Source organism: Pseudonaja textilis, chromosome 1 (assembly GCF_049901715.1).
Source record: "Pseudonaja textilis isolate UNSWEBS1 chromosome 1, rPseTex1.2, whole genome shotgun sequence".
Classification (NCBI taxonomy): Eukaryota; Metazoa; Chordata; class Lepidosauria; order Squamata; family Elapidae; genus Pseudonaja; species Pseudonaja textilis.
The window spans coordinates 183,885,779-183,899,058 of NC_141990.1; the positions used below are offsets into that span (position 1 = coordinate 183,885,779).

General features: G+C 34.7%; 1 protein-coding gene across 1 annotated transcript in view; it reads left to right on the forward strand.

Moving 5' to 3' along the window:
* TTN (titin) overlaps positions 1–13,280 on the forward strand; it is a 307,241-nt gene that overhangs the window by 157,323 nt on the left and 136,638 nt on the right. The window contains exons 166-180 of the mRNA XM_087917042.1: positions 403–486; positions 639–704; positions 6,268–6,354; positions 6,599–6,673; positions 7,859–7,933; positions 8,527–8,610; positions 8,830–8,913; positions 9,327–9,410; positions 10,073–10,147; positions 10,406–10,474; positions 10,700–10,783; positions 11,162–11,236; positions 11,776–11,850; positions 11,975–12,043; positions 12,520–12,588. Coding sequence (XP_087773168.1) covers positions 403–486; positions 639–704; positions 6,268–6,354; positions 6,599–6,673; positions 7,859–7,933; positions 8,527–8,610; positions 8,830–8,913; positions 9,327–9,410; positions 10,073–10,147; positions 10,406–10,474; positions 10,700–10,783; positions 11,162–11,236; positions 11,776–11,850; positions 11,975–12,043; positions 12,520–12,588 — 1,155 coding nt within the window. The remainder of the gene's footprint in view (positions 1–402; positions 487–638; positions 705–6,267; positions 6,355–6,598; positions 6,674–7,858; positions 7,934–8,526; positions 8,611–8,829; positions 8,914–9,326; positions 9,411–10,072; positions 10,148–10,405; positions 10,475–10,699; positions 10,784–11,161; positions 11,237–11,775; positions 11,851–11,974; positions 12,044–12,519; positions 12,589–13,280) is intronic.

The window sequence follows — 13,280 nt, forward strand, 5'->3', positions numbered from 1 at the left end:
TTGGACAGCAAAATTAATTGCTCCACCTGCTAATCATTGTGAAAAGGAAAGTGCAATCATGGTTCTTCTTTTTTGTTCCCTTCTGGTTTTGTGTGGTTTTTTTTTTTACTATTGTTGTTCTTTGATTCTGTTTTTATGTTTTCCCCCCTTTGTCCTTTGTTTTTAGAAGTTTGAACAATTGCAAACTACCCTGACACTAGTAGTCAGGCAGCATATAAATTTAATAAATTATTATTATTGTAGACATAGAATGCAAATAATTAATGAATTATCTTTTTGAGAGTTTTAGTTTGAGCTTTAGTTAGCATGGATTACATGTTTTCTTATATGTTGTTTGAATGCTGTCTTTCTGATCTACTGTTTGTGTGCATCATTTTGAAATGTCTACTAATATCTTCAAAGTGTATGAACTGGAAGAGGAAGCTCTTCCAGAAGAAAAGATACCAACTGGGATTCCTGCAAAAGACAAAGCTCCTCCAACTAAAGGTACATCAATTCCTATATAAATTTCTCAAGCAATCAACCCTTCTTAAAATGTCTTCTCAGTCTTTTCTTGTCTTCCCCCTTCCCTGTTTGTCTAATAGTTTATGTTTGTCTCTATACTCAAAAAGAAACTAATATCTTTGATGTGTCTTCAGTGGCCAAGAAAGATGTGCTAGAAAAGAAGAAACCCATCCCTAAGGAAGAAGTACCACTCATCCAAGGTAACATCTTCAAGCTGCAAATGGAATAACAGTTGATGGCTGTTCATTTTCCTCTATTAATCTCTTTTAGAATCAATGATTTAATGGAAGATGGATGGATTCATTGCATTTTTAAAAAGTTGGTGCAATTTTATAGAATAGTCAAATGAGATATAATTCAGTATTGAGAATCTAATATCTCCATTAGACTGGATGCTTCCCCAGTCATGGGAGACAACACCTGCAGTCAGTAATAATACTCTCTTTATATAGATCTCAATTCACTTTAAGAAAACTGAATCAAAATTATAACAGATCCCTCAATGCCATTTTAGGGAGAAAACATCTATCTTTTAAATTGTTAGTCTGAAGCTAAATGCACATTCACTTGATGAAATTATCATCAGTCTCATAGCTATGCTGGCATGGGATGATGTAGATTGTAGTAGGATAGTCCTAGAAGACAACAATTTGAGGAAAATTATCCAAGAAAATACAATTAAGTTTGCAGATTTACAGAATAGTATCTTTATCTATCATCCCAGATCATCAACATGAAAAAACTGGCTGACCTAAAATTAAAACCACAATTTTATCATTAATTTTTGCATAGAAAAAACAATATAAGAAAAAAAAAACAGGACCAGTGAAATATGTATGTTGTTGTAACTGTTTGTCTGTTATTTACATTAACCTCTTATTTTTAAAAAAATACTAATATCTTTAAAGCAGCTGAGATTCAAGAGAAGAAGATTCCTCAAAAAATAATTTCTATTACACGGACTCCTAAAGTACAGGAATTTCCAGCATCTAAAGGTATATCAGCTCTTCATGAACATAATCATAAAATAAATGAATTTCAAGGCAATTTAATCAAGCTATCACTGTAGTACATTATCATATGTTTCTGAATTTGGGGATTGGTTGACATAAATTATTCATATTGTCAGTTTTTTTTATATTTTTACATTAAAAAAGAAACTCTTGAAGAAATTAATATCTTTTTAAAAATTCTGTGATATGAAAGGTTGAAATTTTTATTACAGTTGAAGACCAATACAACTCTGGGATATCAAACAGAGAGAGAGAGAGAGAGAGAGAAAGAGAGAGAAAATTCTTAACTATGGAAGAGAATTCACTTATTGAAAGACTGAATCTGAATAAGCCTGTTTCAAGCACTTATAACTTATGATCAAGCATTTTTATAGGGAAATAAATTATTTAATCTAACAGCTGACCTACTCCAAAAATTATGAACAAATCTGAGTCTTAACATAGAATGCCAGATCTTCTTTTTGTTCATAATCCTTTGTTTTGTTTTTCTCCGAAAATGTTCCAAATATGAGTTGTATGTCTAAAGAAAGCTAATATTTTTAAGTGGCAGAAACCTATGAGGAAATCCTCCTAGAAGAAAAAGAAGAAAGAGTTCCAGATATCATTTCTGGGAAAGAAGAGATTCTGCCTTTCAAAGGTACATAATCTCTCCAAAGAGTACATAGAGCAACAAAATCACCAAACTATTGAAAATGTTCCATTATTTTATCTGTTCAGTTTCATGCTGCCATTTGTATTTTGTATTTTACAAATTCTTACAAGAATTAATTTTATTTAAAGTGTCCAAGGTATCCAGAAAAGGGATGGCAGAAGAGAAGATACCTGTTGCAAAAGTTGAAAAACCAAAGACGGTTTCTCTATATAAAAAAGGAGAATCCACTGCTGAAATTAAAACAGTACAGCCTCAAATACCAGAAGAGAAAAAAATTGTTGCTAAAACTCCCAAACCAGAACCCATCATTAAACTTAAACCAGCAGAGCCTCAGGTACCAGAACAGAAGACAACCCTTTCTAAACCTAGAAAACAAGAACTCACTGAACTGCTAGAAGTAGTAGAGAAAATGCCAGGGAAGAAGGCAGCCATTACTAAGCCTAGAAAACCCCAAATTGTAGAACTCGGAGAAGATGTCACTGAACCTCAGCTGCCCCAAAGGAAAATAGCAGTTACTAAATCTAAAAAAGCTGAGCCCCCTACAGAGCACGAAATGGTGGAGTCTCAGATGCTTCAACAGAAGATAACTCCCACAGAACCTAGGAAACCAGAGCATGCTGGAGTTCTTGAAATTCTCAAGGTAGAAGTGGAAGAATTGAGGGGAATAATTGCTAAACCTCCCAAACCAGAACTTATGGTGACACCTGAAACCACAGAACTTGTACCAGGAAAAACAGTAGTCATTACTAAACCTAAAAAGCCAGAGACTATTGCAGTAGATAAAACTGTGGAATCTAAACAGAAGATTGTAGTTGCCAGAAGAAAAGCAGTGGAACCTGCAGTGGTGCCAGAAGCAATAGAGTTCAAGACAGAAGAGGAAGAGGAGGAGGAAGAAGAAAAAGAAATTATTATTTCTAAAGCCCCCAAACCAGAACATGAGGTGATACCTGAAATCATAAAACACATACCAGGAAAAACAGTAGTAATTACTAAAGCTAAAAAAGCAGAGACTATTCCAGTAGATAAAATTGTGGAATCTAAACAGAAGATTAAGACTGCCAAATTGAGAAAACTAGAGTCCTCAATAGTTCCAGAAGCAATAGAGTTCAAGAAGGAAGAGGAGGAAGAGGAGGAGGAGGAGGAAGAAGAAAAACAAATTACTATTGCTAAACCCCCCAAACCAGAAGTTATGCCGATACCTGAAACCACAGAAGACATACAAAGAAAAAAGGTATTAATTACTAAACCTAAAAAACCAGAGACCATTGCAATTGATAAAACTGTGGAATCTGAAAAGAAGATTGTGGTTGCCAGACGAAAAATACCAGAACCTGCAGTGGTTCCAGAAGCAATAGAGTTCAAGACAGAAGAGGAAGAGGAGGAGGAGGAGGAAGAAAAGAAAAAGAAATTACTATTGCTAAAGCCCCCAAACCAGAACCTGAGGTGATACCTGAAATCACAAAACAATTACCAGAAAAAACATTAGTGATTACTAAACCTAAAAAGCCAGACACTATTACAGTAGATAAAATTGTGGAATCTAAACAGAAGATTGATATTTCCAAACTGAGAAAACCAGAAACCGCAGTGGTGGCAGAGGAGGAGGAGGAAGAGAAAGAAGAAGAAAAACGAATTACTATTGCTAAACCCCCCAAACCAGAAGTTATGCCGATACCTGAAACCACAGAAGACATACAAAGAAAAAAGGTATTAATTACTAAACCTAAAAAACCAGAGACTATTGCAATTGATAAAACTGTGGAATCTGAAAAGAAGATTGTGGTTGCCAGACGAAAAATACCAGAACCTGCAGTGGTTCCAGAAGCAATAGATTTCAAGAAAGAGGAGGAGGAGGAGGAGGAAGAAGAAAAAGAACTTACTATTGCTAAAGCCCCCAAACCAGAACATGTGGTGATAGCTGAAGCCACAGAACATATATCTGAAAAAACATTGGTAATTACTAAACTTGAAAAAACAGAGGCTATTGCAGTAGATAAAATTGTGGAATCTAAACAGAACGTTATGGTGGCCAGGCTCAAAAAATCAGAATCTGCAGTGGTGCCAGACGCAATAGAGTTCAAGACAGAAGAGGAGGAGGAGGAGGAGGAGGGAGAAATTACTGCTGTTAAACTCCACAAACCAGAACTTGTGGTGAAACATGAAAAAGTCGAACCTCAAGTGTCTGAAAAGAAGAAAACTATGATTAAACCTAAAAAAACAATTACAATGCCCAAAACATTAAAAATGGAAGAAGAAAAACTAGAATCTGCCAAACCTGAAGCTACTGCAATAGTTGAATCGGTAAAACAGCAAATAAGAGAAGAAAAGAGATCTCATGCTAAACTCCCCCAAACTGAAATGTTAGATCACTTAGAGCTAGAAAAGAAGATAGCTGTTGCTAAAGCTAAGCCACCTGAGCCTATTATCATCCCCCAAAAAGTGGAACCCCATGTGCCAAAACAAAAGATAACTGCAACCAAACCTAGAAAACCAGAATCCTTTGTGCTGACTGAGGCAGTAGAGCTTGAAGCAGTAGAAGAAAAGATAGATGTAGCACAGCTTCAGGAACTAGAATATGTGACCCTTGAACCAGTAGAACCTCCGAAACATGAAAAAAAGAAACAGATCATGAAGTCCAAGAAAACTATTATGGAGCCTAAGGAAGTAGAGCAAAAAACGAAAGGAATAAAGTTAACTATTTGCAAACCCAGAAAACCAGAATCCCTTGAGTCGTTAGTGGTTGAGGTGGAAGAAGAGGAGGCAGCCATTTCTGAACCCCCAAAATCTGAACATTATGTCTTGCTTGAAAGAGAACTTCTGGTACCTGAAGGGAAGAAAAGTATAGCTGAACCTAAGACAACTATTAAAGTGTCTAAAACATTAGTAGAAGAAGAAAAGATTGCTATTTCCCAGCCCAGGAAACCAGAAGTCTTGGTGGTGCCAGAAATAATGCAATTAGAAGAAGAGGAAGAAAAAGTAGAAAAAAAAGAATTGCCTCAAAAAATAGAAGAAAAGGTGATTGTTGCTAAACCTAAAAAAGGAGAACCTGTAACCATAGAACCTTCACCATTAAAAGGTAGATGTTATCTTCAAAAACAAAATACACTCTTATCTTAATAAATGTTTGTCTAGTTTTGTATGGAAGATATGTCACCTTGAAAATATGTTTTTGTATCTGTACAAATTCCTTGTCTTATAACTTGGAACTGTGAATATGTAAAAGTCATGTCAAACTTAGTGTCAAATCTTGTTGTCTCTTGTTGTCTTGTTGATAATTATCAATGTGTATCTTTTTTCCATTTATGTAATTTACATTAATTTACATCTAATATATTTTAAATATCTGATATATACAAGATATAGATATTATCTTCAAAAGCAAAATACACTGTTATCTTAATAAGTGTTTGTCTAGTTTTGTATGAAAGATATGTCTTCTTGAAAATACGTTTTTGTATCTGTACAAATTCCTTGTTTTATAACGAACTGTGAATATGTAAAAGTCATGTCAAACTTAGTGTCAAATCTTGTTGTCTCTTGTTGTCTTGTTGATAATTATCGATGTGTATCTTTTTTCCATTTATGTAATTAACACCATCTAATAAATTTTAAATATCTGGTATATAAAAGAAAACTGCAAAATAATTTTTAGATCAGTGGAGATAATCTTACAACATGGATTGTAGATATTTTGAAATCTTTTATAGTTTCAGTTGAGTTCAGTCATGTCCATCAACTAATAGAGAAACATCCAAAGTCTCAGCCGAGAGCATATTTGCTTAGGTAAATGGATCACCCATGATTGAATGAGATACAGCTGGAAATTTTTATCTCAATTCCTTAGTTACACAAAAGATTTATCATATTTATTGCCTGACTATGCAATATTTCTTCATAACTCTTGAAGATGTCCTCAGGGATGACTTATTCATGATAATGGGAAGGATCCTGAATGTCTCTTTGTGTGATTTTACTACCAGTATTCTTGACCTTCTGTCTTTGTGTCATTTTTGTCTGTTTGAACAAGAAATCTTTTCTTTATACTGTGAGAAAACTATTTGAAATTCTTTAAACTAAAACATACTAATATCTTTAAAGTTCCTGAGATGCCCAAGAAAGTTGTGCTGGAAGAAAAAGTAATTGTTGCTGTGCCTAAAAAACCAGAGCTACCGTCCCCCACTAAAGGTACATCTCACGCTTAATGTCATTCTGAAAAAAACTGTGCCCTGTTTTCCCCTCACTCTTGAAAATTCAGTTTTTATACTTTTATACTTCTATAACTTTATTTTTTTTAATCGTAAATCTTGAAGTAAGTATTATAATAATGCTAAGAGTCATCAGTGCCTAAGTCCATTTTATAATTCCTTTTCACTTATGTTTTAACATACTGAAATACAGTATATCAGAAAACTATACTATTTCTTTAAAGTGCCTGAAGTGCCCAAGAAAGCAGTCCCAGAAGAAAAAGTACCAGCTGCTGTTCCAGAAGCACCTCCAGCCAAAGGTACATCTTATTAAAAACAACATTGATGGATAGTATTTATTTGTTTTATAAATGTCCATTGCTACTTTATGTTTTATAGATGCTTGTTTCTGAACCCAGTTACTGGCATATAAAAACAGAATGTCTTACAAAACCACTGATATTTCGCCTGTCTTACAAAACCATTGATATTTGAGCTTGTGATGTATGTTCGTTCAGGATTTATAATACTGTTTGAATATAAATTTTCTAAGGATGTGCATAATAAATAAATTAAGCTTATATGTGACTGAATGTTTATCTAAGAAGAAGCTCCATTCAAATCAGCGGAATTTATGTTTGAATAGGCATGTATAAGTTTATCTTATATAATAGCACAGAGCCGGGAGAAATGTCCTATTATTCACTGCCTGACAATGGAATAAGATGACATTTCAGTCCCAATTGATTCACCCTAGGGAGAATTTGACTGATTGTAATTTAAGATTTCTTGTTGAGATTTTTATCAAGAGCCATGAGGCTGATATTTCATCGAAATTACACTAATAAACAAACTATGCATCGCAGTTGAGATATTTGTCTCCCCAGTTACTATGAACAAATGAGAAGAAGGATTTAAAGTATATGTTGGATAGTTTGTTTTGGCGTGCTTATACTTATTTTATTAGATATGCCTTCTCCTGTGTTCAAAGAGAGCTTAAGCTAAATGAGCAAAACCTGAAGGCTTTACCATGGCATTCATTATGTATATGTTCACCACAGCAGTCATCATTTGATTATATTGTGTGTTATGCTTCCACTTTCATTTCTGAAATGTTCTGGACAAAGCTCATGTGTTGATGCTTTCCTATCAAACTGTCAATATTCGCTCTGTAACAGAGGTGGTATTCAGCAGGTTCTGACCAGTTCTGGAGAACCGGTAGCGGACATTTTGAGTAATTCGGAGATTTTACAGTATCCTTCCCCTGCCACACCCACCAAGCCATGCCCACAGAACCGGTAGTAAAAAAAATTGAATCCCACCGCTGCTCTGTAATCTTTGGAAAATTTGTGAGAGGCTGTGGGGTGGATGGGAATCAGCTGCTTCCAGTTCTATCAATGGAAACTGCTTCTGTTAGTGAAGGCAGGTTGTTAACTCTAGCCCTGTGTATATGCCAGAGTTGATGCCCCAAAGAGTAATAACAGCTCATGCCTTTTCTTTAATAGTGCCTGAAGTAGCAAAGAAACCCATTCCAGAAGAAAAGCCTGTGCCTAAAAAACCAGAGGCACCGCCAGCTAAAGGTACATGCAATTTGTAAACTCAGCAAGCACACTTAATATGGATCTGAATTAAGGGTGATGTGATAGGACTGTTCCAATATCTTAGTAGCTGCCATAAAGAAGAGGGAGTCAACTTATCATCCAAAGTACCTGAAGGCAGGACAAGAAGCAATGGGTGGAAACTAACTGTGGAGAGAGAAACAACCTAGAACTAAGGAGAAATTCCTTGATAGTTAGAACAATTAATTGGTGGAATGACTTGCCTCCAAAAGTTGTGGATGGTCCAACACTGGAGGTTTGGAAGAAGAGATTGGACAACCATTTGTCTGAAATGTTATAGGATTTCATACTTGAGGAGGAGTTTGGATTAGAAGACTTCCAAGGCCCCTTCCAAGTTTATTATCTCTCTTTACCTAATAGTGCACTTTAGTATTTGCCCTTAATTTCTGTTGTATTTTTCATTATGCTATAAGTATCTTGTATGCTCTAACTTCATTTTATTAAAATGAGGCATGACTGATGATGTATTGGAAACTACTGGTCATTTTGAGTGATATGGTAGCTTTTTTAAATGTTTGGGATGCATAAAGTTGACACCAACTAATATTTTCAAGTGCCTGAGGTGCCGAAGAAACCTGTTCCAAAAGAAAAGGTTCCAGTTGCTGAGCCAAAGGAACCAGAAATTCCACCTGCTAAAGGTATGGTTGTGGTATTATTAAGATGACAATTAACACTACACATTTGTAGCAAAATATTTCAGGTTATTTTACTGCATGCAGACAGTATGGAAATAAGTTTGTTTAAAAATCAGAAACATGAATAATGTATATGGGGGGAGCGGGGGTTGTTATTTTAGTTATTTTTGGGACACCTGCATTCTTCAAGTTGTTTCCAACTTGTATTTTAATATTTTGAAGTGCCTGAAGTGCCAAAGAAGGTTGTCCCAGAAAAGAAAGTACCAACTAAGGTGCCTAAGAAACCAGAAGCTCCACCTGCCAAAGGTATGAATTATTAATAATTGTTATTGTTTTATACTATTTTCTTGAAAGAGAATGGGCAGACCTGCATTGTTACTATGTATGTTTTCAGGAATCCATTACAAGCCATAATGGATCATTTGTGTTATAGCATCCTGGTGCAAATGAGAGAAATTTACGTAATTTGCTTTATTGTGACATACATACGTATATACTTCCCCTGTCCTATTTGGTACACACCAACATTTCTCTTTTGTACCATTGATCTGTAAAAGAAAAGGGGAAAAAAGCTTTCTTTCTATGATTATGAGATTATCTTCCTGAGTATCTCCTATGAGTCCATGAACTATAAATTTTTTCTACTTATTTTTGCATGCTGAACATCTCCTCCAGATCTTTAAAATTCAAAGCCTTAAATTGCCTTGTTATCTTTAAAGTTCCTGAGATTCCAAAGGAAGTGGTCCCCGAAGAGGAAGTCCATGTTCCTGAGATCAAAAAGCCAGAACCACCTCCTGCCAAAGGTACAGATCTTCCAGCATTTTTTTATTTTCTAAAACCCAACATATTATTCCAGATAAAAGTGATACCTCTGCTGCATGAATTAAATTACATTGAAAGATTAATTAGAAAAATAAACTCAGAGGTGGCTTTTATCCATGTGAACACAATAATGTGACATTTGTGGGTATCACTTGAGTGAGAATTTTATAAGGCAGTGCTACTCAGCAGAAACCGTGCTTTGTTTTGATGAGTTTTGATTCACACAGTCTTCTTATAAAGTTTGATTTTTTTTTTCCTTTTTACTATTCTCCACTCTTTGTAACCCCAAGGGTTTGATGCCTGGAAGCGTTAGAAATTGAATTAATTAATTAATTAATTATTAGCATCCTTCTATGAGTAAATTCTGTGCTCCCTTTACAAAGCAAGCATAACATTCATTACCCTTCTTTTTCAATTACTTCCTATGTAAGAATAATGTAGACTCTCTGCCTTATTACAAATATTAATCTAAGATGACCACATGTACAGTATTGGAAATTACAACACGTATGATTGATGATGGATTGATTGCATTTACAGTATGCATAGATTTGTTTTCTCTTTTCTAATGTCCTTTCACATTTAAATAACTGAGAGGTTTCTTTTCAAAACTGGGAATACAATCTGTGTAATATCTTTGAAGTTCCAGAGGTGCCAAAGAAAGTCATCCCAGAAGAAAAAGTACCTGTGAAAAAGCCTGAACCTCCCACCCCCAAAGGTATGGGTTGGCATATATTACTTGCATCATCAAGGATTACATTAACATTTTAATGGCATCCCTTCCCAATATTCCCTATTATTTGACCATCACCCCATTCAAAATGTTCAGTGGCAGTTCAGTTCTTATTTTGCAGATCAGTTATCAGGAATTACTGCATCCTTTCATATTTTTGTCCAAACTTTTAAAAAATCTTCTTTCTTGAGGTTATATATTTTTTCTTTTACATTCATTAATTCTGTCTCTTGTATTCCAAAGTGCCAGAGGTTCCCAAGAAAGTCATTCCAGAAAAGAAACCAGTTGAACCAGAAGCTCCCCCTGCTAAAGGTAAGTGTTATATTAAAGGAATAATTAACAATAATATTAAGTATTTTAAAGCAAACGCTTTCACATTTTAATAGTTTATGAATATAATATGAAAATATATTTGGCTAAAAATCAGGAACATGAAAAATGGGCAGGTGGCTTTATTTTAGTTATTTTGTTGGCACCTGTATTCTTCAAGTCATTTTTCCGAAGTGCTTATACTAAAAGTGTATTAATATTTTGAAGTGCCTGAAGTGCCAAAGAAAGTTGTTCCTGAAAAGAAAGTACCAACTAAGGTGCCTAAGAAACCAGAAGCTCCACCTGCCAAAGGTATGAATTGTTAATAATTGTTAACAATAATTAACATTTGATATTATTTCTTGAGAACGAATGAGCAGGCGTGGGTATTATTATATGTGTGTTTCTAGGAATCTGTTCCAGACATGATTGCATCATCTTTGTTATGATGCAAATGAAAGAAATTATGCAATGATGTCATTATGTCCTCCCTTCCCCAATCTATTTGTATTTTTTTGTGTTTTGTACTGTTGATTTATAAAGAATTTTAAAAAAATGCACTTCTGTGGATTATTTCAATCTCATCTTCATTCTCATGAGTCAGTCTTTATAAATTTTGTATTTAATTAATTTTTGAATGAACAACAACTCCTATAAAATTCAAAGTAAAAGGCCTTTTTATCTTTAAAGTCCCTGAAGAAGTGATTCCTGAAGAGGAAGTCCCAGTGCCTGAGATCAAAAAGCCAGAGCCAACTCCAGCCAAAGGTACAAATTGGGATTTGGATCCTCATACAGGGAGGGCAGGACATGATTTTTTGGTCAAGGGGCATGTTTAGAAATTTAAGTTCCTTTCTAAGTGCTCTCCTACAATGGCTTCCATGGACTAGAAGATTAGCTGATGCATAGAGTGGATACCAGAACGCAAAGGGAGTCATAAACATTCATGTACTAAAAAATAATTTGAAGAAATTGTTCCTTGTCACTCTCACTCATTCTCTTCCCTCTCCTCCACCCCAAAATGAAGCTCTTTAAAATCCCAATGTACATTAAGGAAAATTGTTCATCTGGATACGCTGTTCAGACAAAGCACTGTGCCAAAGCCATTCCTGTTTCAGCACTTTTATTTTCTAGGAATATATGGACAACCCCATAAGGCCCAGAAGAATTCCTCTAATTAAAATTATGCTAAAGATTCATGATTGCTTTAGAGCAGGGCAGCTGCCTGGTTAATTAGGCTTCCATGTGGCTTTTCCCCCCAGATTTAAGTCATTGATTCATCTGAAAATAATATATTATCTTTAAAGTTCCAGAAGTACCAAAGAAAATCATCCTAGAAGAAGAAGTTCCTGTGAAAAAGCCAGAACCTCCAGCCCCCAAAGGTATATGTTAGTGATATTAGACAGACATACACACACACACACACACACACACACACGTTTAGTGATTTTTGTTTTATTCAAAACAAAACATTCACAAACTAATTCTAGCTGCCATATTTTACAGTGCCAGAAGTTCCCAAGAAAGTGGTCCCAGAAAAGAAACCAGCTGAACCAGAGGCTCCGCCTACTAAAGGTATTTGCCACCATTATTCTAAAGCATGGCATTCGTTCGTTCTTCTTCCAATGAATGTCAGCAGTAATTGTTTAATTTGTCAGAAGTAGCTAAGATCTGTACAAAGAGGAAATATATGGACATTATGAAAAATACAATATGTGATAGGGGAACCATCTCATTTCTTGTTTATGATTGTGATCATCAAGCCTTCATAGAAAGAGATGTCAAATGAACCCATTGATAAACTTCATAGCTCTAACTGTATATACCGGAAAGAGAATATGAATGGATGCATATTAGTGTGAAAAACAAAGTATAAGAACAGAGAAAAAATAGGATTTGTTTTGCTTATGCTAGAAGAGTTCAAGAGAAAAGTTATTTGTATGTCTTCAACAGTGCCACTGTTTTTGTCTTTGGTGTCCATTGTTTCACTGTTTTCAAATCTTTTCTGTCTTTGACACTGCAAATTCAAAATCAATAATTATCTTTTAAAGTGCCTGAAGTGCCCAAGAAAATTATCCCAGAAGAAAAAGTACCTAAGAAACCAGAACCTCCTGCTAAAGGTATCTGAATTAAATAGAGTCAAAGCTTTGGCTATGAGCCTGCATATAAAACTCCAAAATTTAAATAACAAATAATATTTAATTTTATTGAGTTATGGCCCTTATGTGGAATGATCCAGCCCAAACTCAGCACTGTTAAGGTTGCAATTGTACTCATATTTTGCTGAGACTAAGTCTGCAGGATATCTTTGAGGTTTATATTTCAGGAAATATACACAAAGTTGCTCCCACTGATGTAAATAGAATATTTAGGCATGGAATGAATTTTTATTTTTAAAAAAATAGTTTGAGAAAAATCTTATGCCATTGTGTAGAGGAATATTTCAAATCCTTAAATATAAGTTTGGCAGCCTTTTATTTGCTTTAATAAAATGCCATGTACATAATCCTAGCTTGAGGCCTATGGCATATATAGGCAATACTTGTACACTGCTGGGGAGCATACCCAAACTTTACAAATCAGAATTTGTACAAAATCATGAAGTATTTCCATAAATGACTATATGGTTTGTAGTTATCTGTGAACTTATACATTGTGACTAATAAAAATGTGGCTCATGGTTGTGTATGTAAAGCTACATGAAAGCAAAGACTTGGGATTCATAGTGAAAATGATAGACTGATGTAAACTTTGAGTAATATGTCATGTATAATATTTTACATCTTCATGTTGCATGCTTCCTTATTGGTTG